The sequence below is a fragment of the Mastacembelus armatus genome, chromosome 21 (genome assembly GCF_900324485.2).
Source record: "Mastacembelus armatus chromosome 21, fMasArm1.2, whole genome shotgun sequence".
Classification (NCBI taxonomy): Eukaryota; Metazoa; Chordata; class Actinopteri; order Synbranchiformes; family Mastacembelidae; genus Mastacembelus; species Mastacembelus armatus.
In genome coordinates, this window is record NC_046653.1 from 3,952,200 (window position 1) to 3,964,857 (window position 12,658).

Consider the following 12,658-nt stretch of genomic DNA (forward strand, 5'->3'; position numbering starts at 1 on the left):
ATGCTTTATTCTACAAGTGCTTCCAGCTATGTTTCCTTCATCAGGACCACAGGCTAAGATGGCCTTTGGAAAAAGTAGTTTGGGAAGCTCTGGAACCAGTGAGTAGACCATGAGTTGAAATTATTGTGTCCATATCTGAGGTGGTTATTTGATCAATTATTAAATTACAGCAACACTATCCGTTTCAGATAACATATTTTTCTTTCTTAAACCCTTTATTAATGTAAATGAAAAATATTTTCTCAATGTTTTATGAAGCTGGTTATATATTGTTTCATTTAAGGTCATATTTTTCTTACAAGTCATGTTAAACTGAATATATTTAAAGCTGACTTGATGGTGTTCATTGCCATTCAAGTGAAATGACTAATTGACTATTTAAATATATACATAAAAAAAACCTCAGATATATATCTACTTTAGATTTGGGAACTAAAGCAGTTTCCATGACTGTGCACACATTCTCAAATTTAGAAACAATGGATTAAAGAAATTACATGTTTAAGATTGTTTCAAGATAAATATTTTAAATTAAGTGCAGAAAGAAATAAACAGTAACTCACTCTTGAATACAAATTAATAGTTTTGCTATTGCATAGTACATTTTATTTTAATGTTTTAGACAGAAAAATACAAATATTTTCAAATGCACAATAAAAAATAATACATGTTTCTTATTGGGTTACTTATTTCTTTACACACTCATTCAGGTTTGGTGAACTGACTGCTGGGTAATACCCTGTCCTATTTGTTTTTGCCTAACAGACTGTTACAGTAGGTCCGCTTTTGTATGAGCTGAATCATACGGCGACCGTAGAAATCTTTGTGATCTGCTGGAAGTTCATCCAGAGTGTGTAGTGCCCTCTCCAATGTCTGAAGTGCTCGAGTGGCAGCAACTGGGTCTTTATTACCGTAGGGGTCCTTTTTGTCATAGCTGTCAGGAGGTAGGTGACGCCAGAAGACATTAACACCCACACCAAACTGCAGTGCAAGGGTGTTATGGAACCACAGGGCTGGGAAATACAGGCAAACTGGATTAGACTGCTTCATTTATGTAAAAGCATTTTCCAAAGCTGATTTACAAGGTGGTTTACCAGAACATCCAGACTGAGTGTTTCACAAAAGGAAAGGCTGTTGTGATGAAGTATGTGTGTTTGGGATTGCTCAAACATTTGACCTCCTTACCAGGGATAAAAAGTAGATCTCCAGGCTCAAGCACACACTCGTATCTCTTTGCCCTCACAAACTCAGGAAACTGTTTCAAATCTGGGGTATCAATGTCCAGAATTTCTGACTTATCACCTGGGTTACATAAAAATTAAAGGCCTTGTCATTTTGTTTGATATTGAAAAACACAAAAAAAACTGATATGCATCGAGTGAAGTGACAACAGTATCACAGCTTAATGTAATGTAACAAAGACTTTGAGATTTCAAGCAAACACACAGTGACACATCTCCATAGCTACTTGCCTGACAGGTAGAGGTGCAGTGCATCCTGGGGGCTGTAGAGGACCACTCTCTTCCTCCCCGTCACCTGAGCCAGCAGGTTATCCATCACCTGAAGGAAATAGATCCCCAGAGAGCAGAGAAGGAAAAGCATTATGAGGCTGGTGTCTTGGAAAAACCACATGAATATTGAGAATCACACATTCCAGAACAGAACTCACATCATAGTGTGTCCACAGCTGCAGACCACAGGAGCTGATGCGGAAAACGCTGGAGAAAAACTGATCCGGTTCAAAGAACTGTGGGATATGAAAATCCTCTGCCAAGTCTGGGAACTGTTTAGTCAGATCAGCAGGTTCCTATGAGAGGAGGTACCTATCATTGTTTTTTAATAAAGGTCCTAAAGGATCAGTGCAAAGCATCTGAGTCAGACTGATGACATTTTGCCATAGAAATATTTAAATGCTTGAAGTTAGAACTGATGGAGGATCTGAAAGTAGTCCTAAAAGTACCTTCCTGATGTCCTTCCCCAGGGATCGCAGATAATAGCTCTCATCCTGAAATATTAGACCAAGGGATGAATCAGTGAAATATCATGCTGAAAAATGTTATACTGTGTTTGAAGATTTTCAATAAGGATTTAGAGCACATCATAGTACAGAAACAGCACTGTTAAAAGTCACCAACAATCTTCTCTTAACCTCAGATAATGGACTTGTTTCTATACTTGTACTGCATTCGACACTACTGACCACAGCATCTTATTACAGAGACTGGAGCATGTCACTGGAATCAAAGGAACAGCATTAAAATGGTTCAAATCTTATTTATCGGACAGATTCCAATTTGTTCATGTCCATGATGAACCTTCCACGTGCACAAAAGTTAATTATGGAGTTCCACAAGGTTCTGTGCTAGAACTGATTCTGTTCACCTTATACATGCTTCCTTTAGGCACTGTTATTTGCAAACACTCTAGTAATTACCACTGCTATGCAGATGACACTCAGCTGTATCTATCTATGAAACCTGATAAACAAAATTAGGAACATCCTGTCTCAAAATGATGCAGAAAAATTAGTCCATGCATTTGTTACCTCAAGGCTAGATCACTGTAACTCATTACTATCTGGATGTCCCATTAACGCCATAAAGAGCCTCCAGTTAAGCCAAAATGCTGCAGCCAGAGCCCTGACAGGAAGTAGCAAGAGAGATCATATTTCTCCTATATTAACTTCTCTTCATTGGCTCGCTGTAAAATACAGAATAGAATTTAAAATCCTTCTCCTTACATATAAATCCCTCCATGATCAAGCTCCTTCATACCTTAAAGACCTCATAGTACCATATTATCCCAATAGAGCACTTTCCTCTCAGAGTGCAGGTCTACTTGTGGTTCCCAGAGTCTCCAAAAGTAGAATGGGAGGCAGAGCCTTTAGCTATCAAGCTCCTCTCCTGTGGAACCAGCGCCCAGTCTGGGTTCAGGAGGCAGACACTCTCTGTACTTTTAAGGCTAGACTTAAAACCTTCCTTTTTAACCAAGCTTATATTTAGCGTTGGTTCAGGTCCCTTAGTTATGCTGCTATAGGCCTAGGCAGGCTCAGTTTGGGCAGCCACCTGCCTCGACCGGTTGGGGTGAGTGGATAGAGGAGAGAGAGAAGAACAGCAACAACTAGAAATCTGCATTTCCTGCGGAAAATGCGTGTGAATGCTGAAAGCTGAATGAAGCTGCCCAACAATGCTGAAAATGGCTGAAACGCATTGCTGAATAAGCTGAAGGCTGAAATACAATGCTGAAGAATCCTGGAAGCTGAAATGTAAAACTGGAGTTGGAAGTTTAACTTGTTTAGCTAAAAACTATTCAACATTGCTGAAAAGGGTGGAAAGAGAATGATATAATGAAGTATAAATAAATTGGCTTTCAATTGCTAAAGAAATAAGTGTTAAACTAATATAAAAGAAGACAGTATTGAAGGAAGGAAGAACTAAAGGAATTAAATATGAGTTAAAGAAAGAAAGGGAAGAATGAAACAGCAAAAAAGTGAAACTGCAGAGACTGCAAAAAAAATAAATTATAAATAAAAAAATTGCTGAAAAATACAAAAGGTAAATCTTGTGTAGCCAAACCAGGAATATTTGAAGTATGGTTTTCTTAGAGAAAGAAGAGAAGAAGGAAGGAAAGACAAAAAAGGGAAGGAATGAAGCAATGAAGCAGTATGAATAAACTGATGTGCAGGGGTAAAAAGGCTGAAAGGGAGGAAAAATGTGCTGGAAAAGAGCAAATAGCATTTCTTAGCTTCTATTTTGAAACCATGAAATAAAAAGGCTTTTATTTTGAAAAGACAGCATGGTGTAGGAGACTCATGTCACCTTGACTTAAGATCTGAACTTTAATTTTCATATTTGTTATTCTTTGGAACACTGCAGTAACTTCCTGTAAATAACTGTATACTTTTATTGTGGACGTCCAACCATGTCCTCCTGAAGAAGACACCATGCCTGACATTTAAAATGACCTCAGTTGGTGCCTAAACCTGTATGCCAATTACAAACGTCTATTTTAAGGTCATGTTGCTGTTTCAGGGCTTTTATATTGAAATAATGCTATAAAAAGGCTTTTATTTTGAAAGGACAAAGTGACCTGAGCCCAGAGTGGAAGGGGGAGTGACAGTGACTCAGCACTTTAAGCAGGCACAGTACAGGAAAAGCTGAGAGAACTTCACCTCACAAAATGGAAGACTACAGAAAAACTGTAAGACCTTTCAAAATAATTCCTTCACTAACAGAGCCAGGAGGCTTCAACAAAGAGACTGATCCATTTTTTGTGAAGATATTCCAAAAAATGAAGGATTGCTGACAAGTTAGAAACAGCCTTCATTTGAGTTTTTCACCAGGACTCCTGGAGCTCTTTTATAATGGGAGTGAATGAGAGATTAAGCAGTCACTCTCTGAGATTTTGGCCACCTGCTGTAAGAACCGTAGGTCTTATCAAAATGAGAATAGTATTACCTGAAAGAAGACAAAAATCTCTACTACTTTGATATATAAATTGTTTATGAAAGTTAAAAGTTGACAGAAGAAGAGAAGGAACAGATAAAAAAATTTGAAAAGAGCTGAAGTGTAAAAGCTAGAGTGCCACTCTAGCTCTCTCTGAGAGCTAACACACCATAAAACGTAATATCAATATATCAGATATCAAAAAGCTGAATACACATGCATACTCCACCATTGAATGTCACTAACTTTGTTTTCCTCTCCACTGTCACCTGTTGGGTTTTTTCTTTTTTGTAAAGTGCCTTGAGATGATTGAATTGTGATTTGGCGCCATAAAAATAAAACTGAATTGAATTGAACTGAATTGTTCATATTTATGATACTCACCTCACACAAGAAGAAGCTGGAGTGTTTTTTCTCAGATGCCCTTTTCACAAACTCCTTGAACGGTAAAGTCCTGTGAAACATGAGGGGCAGGTGAGAAAGAAACAGAGAATAAGTATTGATTTGTGTGTGTGTGTGTGTGTGTGTCACCTGTACACAAAGTTTTTGTGAAGGAAGTCCATCTGCGGCACCGTGGACACATGAACCTTCACTTCCCTATCTCCTCCTTTCTGTCCCAGGTAGTCCACTGTCCACCTGTTTGAGCATGGGCCGAGACACACACCTCTCAACACAGCTGGCCTGCGCTGGAAACCATGAGATTGTTTATTTATTCAGTGTAGTGACCAATAGGATGTCCTGCATGCGCGATTTTAAAAATTATAACAACACTAATCATTAAGTCTATTATTAACTAATGACAGATTTCGTCTCAGCGCCCCTAAAAATTATAACATTAATCATTAGGTCTATTATTAACTAATGACAGATTTCATCTCAGCGCCCCTAAAAATTATAACATTAATCATAAGGTCTATTATTAACTAATGACAGATTTCATCTCAGCGCCCCTAAAAATTATAACATTAATCATAAGGTCTATTATTAACTAATGACAGATTTCATCTCAGCACCCCTAAAAATTATAACATTAATCATAAGGTCTATTATTAACTAATGACAGATTTCATTTCAGCGCCCCTAAAAATTATAACATTAATCATAAGGTCTATTATTAACTAATGACAGATTTCATTTCAGCGCCCCTAAAAATTATAACATTAATCATAAGGTCTATTATTAACTTATGTCAGGTTTCATCTCAGCGCCCCTAAAAATTATAACAACACTAATCATTAGGTCTATTATTAACTAATGTCAGGTTTCATCTCAGCACCCCTAAAAATTATAACATTAATCATAAGGTCTATTATTAACTAATGACAGATTTCATTTCAGCACCCCTAAAAATTATAACATTAATCATAAGGTCTATTATTAACTAATGACAGATTTCGTCTCAGCGCTCCTAAAAATTATAACATTAATCATAAGGTCTATTATTAACTAATGACAGATTTCATATCAGCACCCCTAAAAATTATAACATTAATCATAAGGTCTATTATTAACTAATGACAGATTTCGTCTCAGCGCTCCTAAAAATTATAACATTAATCATAAGGTCTATTATTAACTAATGACAGATTTCATCTCAGCGCCCCTAAAAATTATAACATTAATCATAAGGTCTATTATTAACTTATGTCAGGTTTCATCTCAGCGCCCCTAAAAATTATAACAACACTAATCATTAGGTCTATTATTAACTAATGTCAGGTTTCATCTCAGCACCCCTAAAAATTATAACATTAATCATAAGGTCTATTATTAACTAATGACAGATTTCATTTCAGCACCCCTAAAAATTATAACATTAATCATAAGGTCTATTATTAACTAATGACAGATTTCGTCTCAGCGCTCCTAAAAATTATAACATTAATCATAAGGTCTATTATTAACTAATGACAGATTTCATATCAGCACCCCTAAAAATTATAACATTAATCATAAGGTCTATTATTAACTAATGACAGATTTCGTCTCAGCGCTCCTAAAAATTATAACATTAATCATAAGGTCTATTATTAACTAATGACAGATTTCGTCTCAGCGCTCCTAAAAATTATAACATTAATCATAAGGTCTATTATTAACTAATGACAGATTTCGTCTCAGCGCTCCTAAAAATTATAACATTAATCATAAGGTCTATTATTAACTAATGACAGATTTCGTCTCAGCGCTCCTAAAAATTATAACATTAATCATAAGGTCTATTATTAACTAATGACAGATTTCGTCTCAGCGCCCCTAAAAATTATAACATTAATCATAAGGTCTATTATTAACTAATGACAGATTTCATCTCAGCGCCCCTAAAAATTATAACATTAATCATAAGGTCTATTATTAACTAATGACAGATTTCATCTCAGCGCTCCTAAAAATTATAACATTAATCATAAGGTCTATTATTAACTAATGACAGATTTCATCTCAGCGCCCCTAAAAATTATAACATTAATCATAAGGTCTATTATTAACTAATGACAGATTTCATCTCAGCGCCCCTAAAAATTATAACATTAATCATAAGGTCTATTATTAACTAATGACAGATTTCATCTCAGCGCCACTAAAAATTATAACATTAATCATTAAGTCTATTATTAACTAAGGACAGATTTCATCTCAGCGCCCCTAAAAATTATAACAACACTAATCATTAGGTCTATTATTAACTAATGTCAGGTTTCACGAGCACGTTGTTCCACCAGACACAAGCAAGCAATGTAGAAGAAGAGGGTAGCAAAGGTGCATTTTATGGTGGAGGTTAAATCCACAAGTTGAAAAGCAAATCCAGATGCTACCTGTTCTGACTGTCAACGTTGGGTTGTTATTACAGTGACTCAGAAAGTGTGTTACAGCTCCATGATCACTGTCAATTAGCTGACTTAGCTGTGCACTTGCCAAGCAATGAGCTACTGTAACTGATGCACTTTATTACTTTAGTGTAAGTGGAGATAAAATACCAAACCCATGCAGTATTTTAAAACAATTATTATTCTTCATTAACAAATAAAAGAAAATTCAGTTTTATGTTTACATCACAGCTAGGATTTTTTTCAAACAACCAAGTTCAGGTGAGAAAGTGAGATCAAAATGACACTACCTGACTACATTACCCACAATAACCCACTATTCAGTTACAGTGATATAAATTTGTAGGCCCTAATTGATGAATTTTATAAGATTATAAATTCTGTCATTGGATGTTAAGTTTGCTATTTGGCTGACAGCACAAAAAGGAGAGAGGAGAACAGTGATGGAGACAAGGGGAGAGCAGGGTTTGGTCACACAAAGACCCCCGAGAGAGCATAAGGCCACATTATCTGAGCTGAGTCCCCCTAAAAGTCTGATCCTAGTGTGTGGTCGCTGCTGCCTTTGCTGTGAGGACCAGCAGGGAACAGGTTAGGGTTACCTCTGGGTAGATCTGTCGCAGAAAGGTGTCCCTGTCCACTTGTGTGAACACAGACACAGGCGCTTTTTCCTGGAGCTCCATGTAACCGTCCACTCCGGCTGGTGTTACATTCTCAGCGTTCCTACAAGAAACTTTGAATAAGTCAAAGTTGAGAGCTATAAAATAGGTTCTGTTAATCAATACATTATCTGCCTACTTGACCAATATAAAACGGAATTATCGACTCGATATTATCGCCGGATTACTATCTGTGATTTGATAAAAAATGCTATTTGTTCCTCTCCGGAAGACACAAATACAAGGATAATAGGACTTCCGGATATAACAACAATGCCGCTGCCCGTGTTAAGAGGCGGTCACAGGTTTCGGTCAACTTTTAGCCTGACCCGGCGGCTTTTTAATCACAATGTCCTTCCGAACCGGTTCGGTAATACGCGCGGTATCCGTGATCCATCCCCTGTCGGTGTGGCCGCAGCGGTCCGGTCGTACATCTCCGACCGGGGAGGGCAGAAGCCAAACCAGAAGGTGGTGGTGGTCGGTATCCCGAACCCCGTGATCTGGTTCCGAACCCGAATTTACTACTTTCTGATCAGAGCGTACTTTGACAAAGAGTTCAGCATGGAGGAGTTCACAGAAGGAGCGAAGCAGGTGTGGCCCTCTGTAACAGCGAGCTGCACTTATTTAGCCTGTTTTGTCACATTTCAGCTGCAAAGGTCTTTTGACGCCGTGTTTGTTCGCCGGTGCTGACGAGGACGGTTTCTTCACTTTGCAGGCCTTCTGCCATGTTTCTACACTGCTGTCCCGGTGTCAGTTTGAGGCCCTGGAGGGACTGGTGGCTAAAGACGTGAGTAGGGCACTGACATGTTCCGTGCTGTGGAGTGGACTGTTTAGTGGGACTGCACTCAGCTTCTGCTCTGTCATCATCTTCTTCTGTCTGTATTATTTATCGATCATGCTGAGGACGTGCTGCAGAGCACATCCCTGTAGGATACTGCCACCATCTGCCATTTGTATCATCTAGGCTAAGAAGAAGCCATCTCACCGGGAGACTTGTATCTTACTTGTTTCCTGTTATACTTTGTTGTTAATATATTATTAGAATTTCCTACAATAGCCATAGATGATGCCAGCCTGAATGTTTTGTGGCAGGGTGGTCTGGTCGTCAGCGTTCACATTTGACCTGCAAAGCTGCTGTTAGAAAATGAACAGAAACCTCTGCAGGTCACTCAACTCTGCACCTGCAGTGCTCAAAGTGCAGTGAGGTGATTTTTGACAGCTGCCCTAAGACTATCTCTTGTCAACAGCAATAAACATCAGGGACTCCCCTTTGATTCACAGTTGCAGATCATTATACTGTAGGCTTTCCTTTGTTAAACACACTAACTAAAAGATAGGTAGCATTTGACATTTGAGCTCAGGGTGCACTTACATGCACATAGTATCTGTCTCATTGTGAATTGTCTCTCTTTGGGTTATACTACTGACCCAAATTGATGTTTGGAAGTATAAGCAAACTGTTACTCACATGTAACTTACACAGCAGTGTGAACAGATGAACCTCAATAAGCAGCACCAAACAGGATAATGTTGTTAGCGGCGAGTGTAAATCCACAGTGCTGCTGCCACTTTGTTTTACCACAGAGGTGGCATTATCCAGGTGGTGAACAGTGTCTGGTGTTCTGCCCAACAAGCTCAGTTTTTATCTCATCAGACAAAAAAAGCTTTTTCCTCCTCCTTGATGACCAACTCTGTGAAGTTGGATTGGCTGAGTCCTGATTGTTCCCCGTTTCTTCCAGTTCACAGTTGAGCCCACTGACCCTGGCTTTGAATACTAGATATGCTTCTCAATTTGGCACAGTTATTTTTAAATGTGCTCATGTTTTCTAAATTGAGCTTTAATGAACAAAATAATAGTACTGAAAGTATTAACTTATTCAGTTTCTCTGTGGGTTTTCTGCATATACTCTGGCTTCCTCCCTCAGTCCAAACACATTGCTTTGGGGTTTAAATTAATTGGTGACTCTAAATTGCCCTGTGGTGTCAATGTGAGTGTGAGCATGTGTCTCTGTGTCAGCCCTGTGATAGACGGGTGATCTGTCAAGGGTGTAGCCAGCCGCTCACCAAATATCAGCTGGGGTTGGCTCCAGCCTGCTGCGACCCTGAATTGGACTGACCAGTATAGATAATGGATAGATGGATTTTCTAATTCAGAAAGGATAGTTTTTAACCATCTCTACTTTTATGGCCTTATCCTGATCCATGCCTCACCAGGTACATGCCTTTATAAACTATCCAATCAGTTCAATTTGCCACAAGTGGCCTCAAGTCAAGTTCTAGACACATTTGAAGTGTAATGAAAACAAACCCTGTACCTAATTACAGTTTGGAGTCTAATACATTTCCAAAACTTTCTAAAAACATTTTCAGTTCGTTCATTGAGTTATTCCATGTAGATTGTTAGGCAAAAAAATCAGTTTAAGGTCTGTTCCATTTAAAATTCAATCTACATCACAATAAAGTGGATGAAAAGTGAGAGGGTTTGAATACTTGCAGTAGCATACACTTACCACAACATACAAAGAGTAATATGAGTCTAAATGTAAAGAAATAATGGTGTTTGAGGCAGAACTTCTAAGTTGAAATTGTGGGTAGAAATCTTGATAATAACAAGTTGGTGTTAATAGAATATCTAACACCTTTAGGTCAGACGAGCTCTGACACAGTTTCACAGTCTACTACTGTGAAAAACAGACAGCAAACAGAAAGATTCAACCTTTAGGGGGAGGCCATGAGTGGGAATTGCTTGGATATACAGGCCAACAGGTCTGTGAAACAAACCAGGCACTACGAAGAAGCTGTACAGAGAATTGGAACGTGCAGTATGTTGATATCTACATACAAGTGTAATATCTCAGCTAGAGTTCAGCTCCATCACATTTTATGTCCTTGCAGCTTATAGGAAAACTCGAGGAAAAGTGCAACCTGCTTCCACTGAGCTACAAGAAAGCCCTGTCTGCAGATCCTGATGAAATCATGTACACAACACCTGGAGACGTGGGAATCTACTATGATGACAATGGTCAACATGAAGGAGCTGAAACTTTATTTTATTAGCACAATTTGTCATTACTGCAGCATTAACCAGCCTTGGTTCTGTTTTTCAGGGAGAAGGTTTGTCAGCATCCTGATGCGTTTCTGGTATCTGACAAGTGCACGCCTTCCTGAGGACACCATGGAGGGAACTCGTGTCTTCCAGGTAGCCATTGGTGGAGAGGAGGATGCAGAAACCAAAAGACTGCTAACTGCAAATTATGAGTGAGTATTTCTGTGTTGTGCATATTTAATATTACAGGAGAACAATCTTTTTATGGCTGAGATATCCTCTTCTAATCTTTCTTTTTGGTCTGTTTTTCATGGCAGGTTTCAAAGGGAGTTTACTAAAGGAGTGTCACCAGACTGGACCATAACAAGGATAGAGCACTCCAAACTTTTGGATTAAAATAGTTTTGATTTGAGACAGAAGTTTTCTACAGTACTTTGTTTCATTAAATTGAAGTTGGGGCTGAATATTATCCACAAGACACAGCTCCTTACTGAGAATTCAGGGGGGGAAAAGGGCACATGAACCAAACACATCTGATCTCCCAAATGCTGCTCACAGCTGTCTGCAGTAGTTCAGTGTTTCTTTTTCACCATCTCTAAAAATCCCAGAAACTGAGTTTGCTTTGGAAGGTTTGAGCAGTCAGGATGTTGGCTAGAGAGATCTAACATTATTTTCAGTTTCTCATAGCCTTCTTTTAACTCTTAGTTAATAGTAGATGGGTAGTTGATTACAAAGGATGTAATGTTGAGAGTAGGTGATCACAAAAAGCATACTCTGATTGGTCTGATGCAATAAATATCTCCAGTGAGATGTTCCAAGTAAACACTGGGGATTATTTTCGGACACTATCTGACCAAGTGTGATTTTGTGACTGAGGCAGTCATTGTCTGCAATGAAATGTCATTTTATTTGTCTTAATTCTGCTGATGCACAAATGTGCATTGCCTCCATTTTTGAAAAGACTGACTGGTTTTTTCATACTGTATTTTCAAATAGAGACTTCTTGTTTCTCTATATATGAATGTGTGATATAAAGGAGTTACAATTCAATGTGCCAGAATTTTTCCACACAAAATCTTTGACCTGTTGTAGTCATGTGACTCAGACAGGTACCTATGTACGAGCATACATGTGACTGCTTCATGTAACTGTAGCAGACCTTTGTTTAATTTAAGAAGTGAAGTGTGTGCTACGAATTTCTGAGAATATTTCCTACACTCTGCATTTATTCTGTTTATATACAGCTGCAACAAAAAAGTAATGGCACTGTGCAATTTCCTGGTTTTCTGCATAAATTGGTCCTGAAATGTGATCTGATTTTTTGTGAAAGTCAGAAATGTCAACCAACATAATAGGGGTAATCTCATAGACCACAGTCTGGCATCTCGTGGCAATAAGAAGTAAAATAAAAAGTGTAAATCCTTTGGAATTAACAGGTTTTCTGCATTAAATTATAAAGTGTGATCTGTTTTTCATTCACTGCTGTAGACAAACACACTGTGCTTAAACTAATAACACAACCAGTGCATCATTATCTGTGTTTGATAGACTCATATACAGAGATGCTTTCCAGGCGATTAATTCTTTGCTTCTTATTCTAGTTCTGCATTGTACCTTTGGAGTTATCTTCGCTGGGTTCCCAATTCTATGGAGAGTAGCCACAGTACTGAATCATCTCCATTT

At 38.2% G+C, this 12,658-nt stretch overlaps 2 protein-coding genes across 3 annotated transcripts; one reads left to right on the forward strand and one right to left on the reverse strand.

Annotated features, from left to right (window-relative positions):
• Nucleotides 1-580: 580 nt before the first annotated feature.
• tyw5 (tRNA-yW synthesizing protein 5) lies at nt 581-8,914 on the reverse strand. Of its 2 annotated transcripts, none has more exons than XM_026295183.2 (9): nt 8,734-8,914; nt 7,873-7,993; nt 4,983-5,131; nt 4,830-4,899; nt 1,961-2,005; nt 1,670-1,807; nt 1,473-1,560; nt 1,186-1,302; nt 581-1,013 (listed from the first exon to the last, which is right to left on the reverse strand). In XM_026295183.2, coding segments are annotated over exons 1-9 (999 nt in total). In that variant the 5' UTR covers nt 8,736-8,914; the 3' UTR covers nt 581-744. The 2 variants fall into 2 exon arrangements, with proteins under 2 accessions (XP_026150968.1, XP_026150967.1); XM_026295182.2 differs by having other exon boundaries at nt 4,977-5,131; nt 8,734-8,911.
• On the forward strand, nt 7,975-12,439 carry maip1 (matrix AAA peptidase interacting protein 1). Its single transcript, XM_026295186.2, has 5 exons — nt 7,975-8,520; nt 8,645-8,716; nt 10,825-10,951; nt 11,037-11,187; nt 11,293-12,439. The coding sequence occupies exons 1-5, from the start codon at nt 8,203-8,205 to the stop codon at nt 11,369-11,371; spliced, it is 747 nt and encodes a 248-aa protein (XP_026150971.1). The 5' UTR covers nt 7,975-8,202; the 3' UTR covers nt 11,372-12,439.
• Nucleotides 12,440-12,658: the final 219 nt, after the last annotated feature.

Bases quoted from the DNA above. Each gene is read 5' to 3' on its own strand.
- maip1 (XM_026295186.2), top strand. From the start codon at position 8,203: ATGCCGCTGCCCGTGTTAAGAGGCGGTCACAGGTTTCGGTCAACTTTT. The intron at 8,521-8,644 runs GTGTGGCCCTCT...TTCACTTTGCAG, and splicing joins TCACAGAAGGAGCGAAGCAG to GCCTTCTGCCATGTTTCTAC. The intron at 11,188-11,292 runs GTGAGTATTTCT...TTTTCATGGCAG, and splicing joins CTGCTAACTGCAAATTATGA to GTTTCAAAGGGAGTTTACTA.
- tyw5 (XM_026295182.2), bottom strand. The intron at 5,132-7,872 runs GTAACCCTAACC...CATGGTTTCCAG, and splicing joins TGCGACAGATCTACCCAGAG to CGCAGGCCAGCTGTGTTGAG. The intron at 1,561-1,669 runs GTGAGTTCTGTT...TATTTCCTTCAG, and splicing joins AGCTGTGGACACACTATGAT to GTGATGGATAACCTGCTGGC.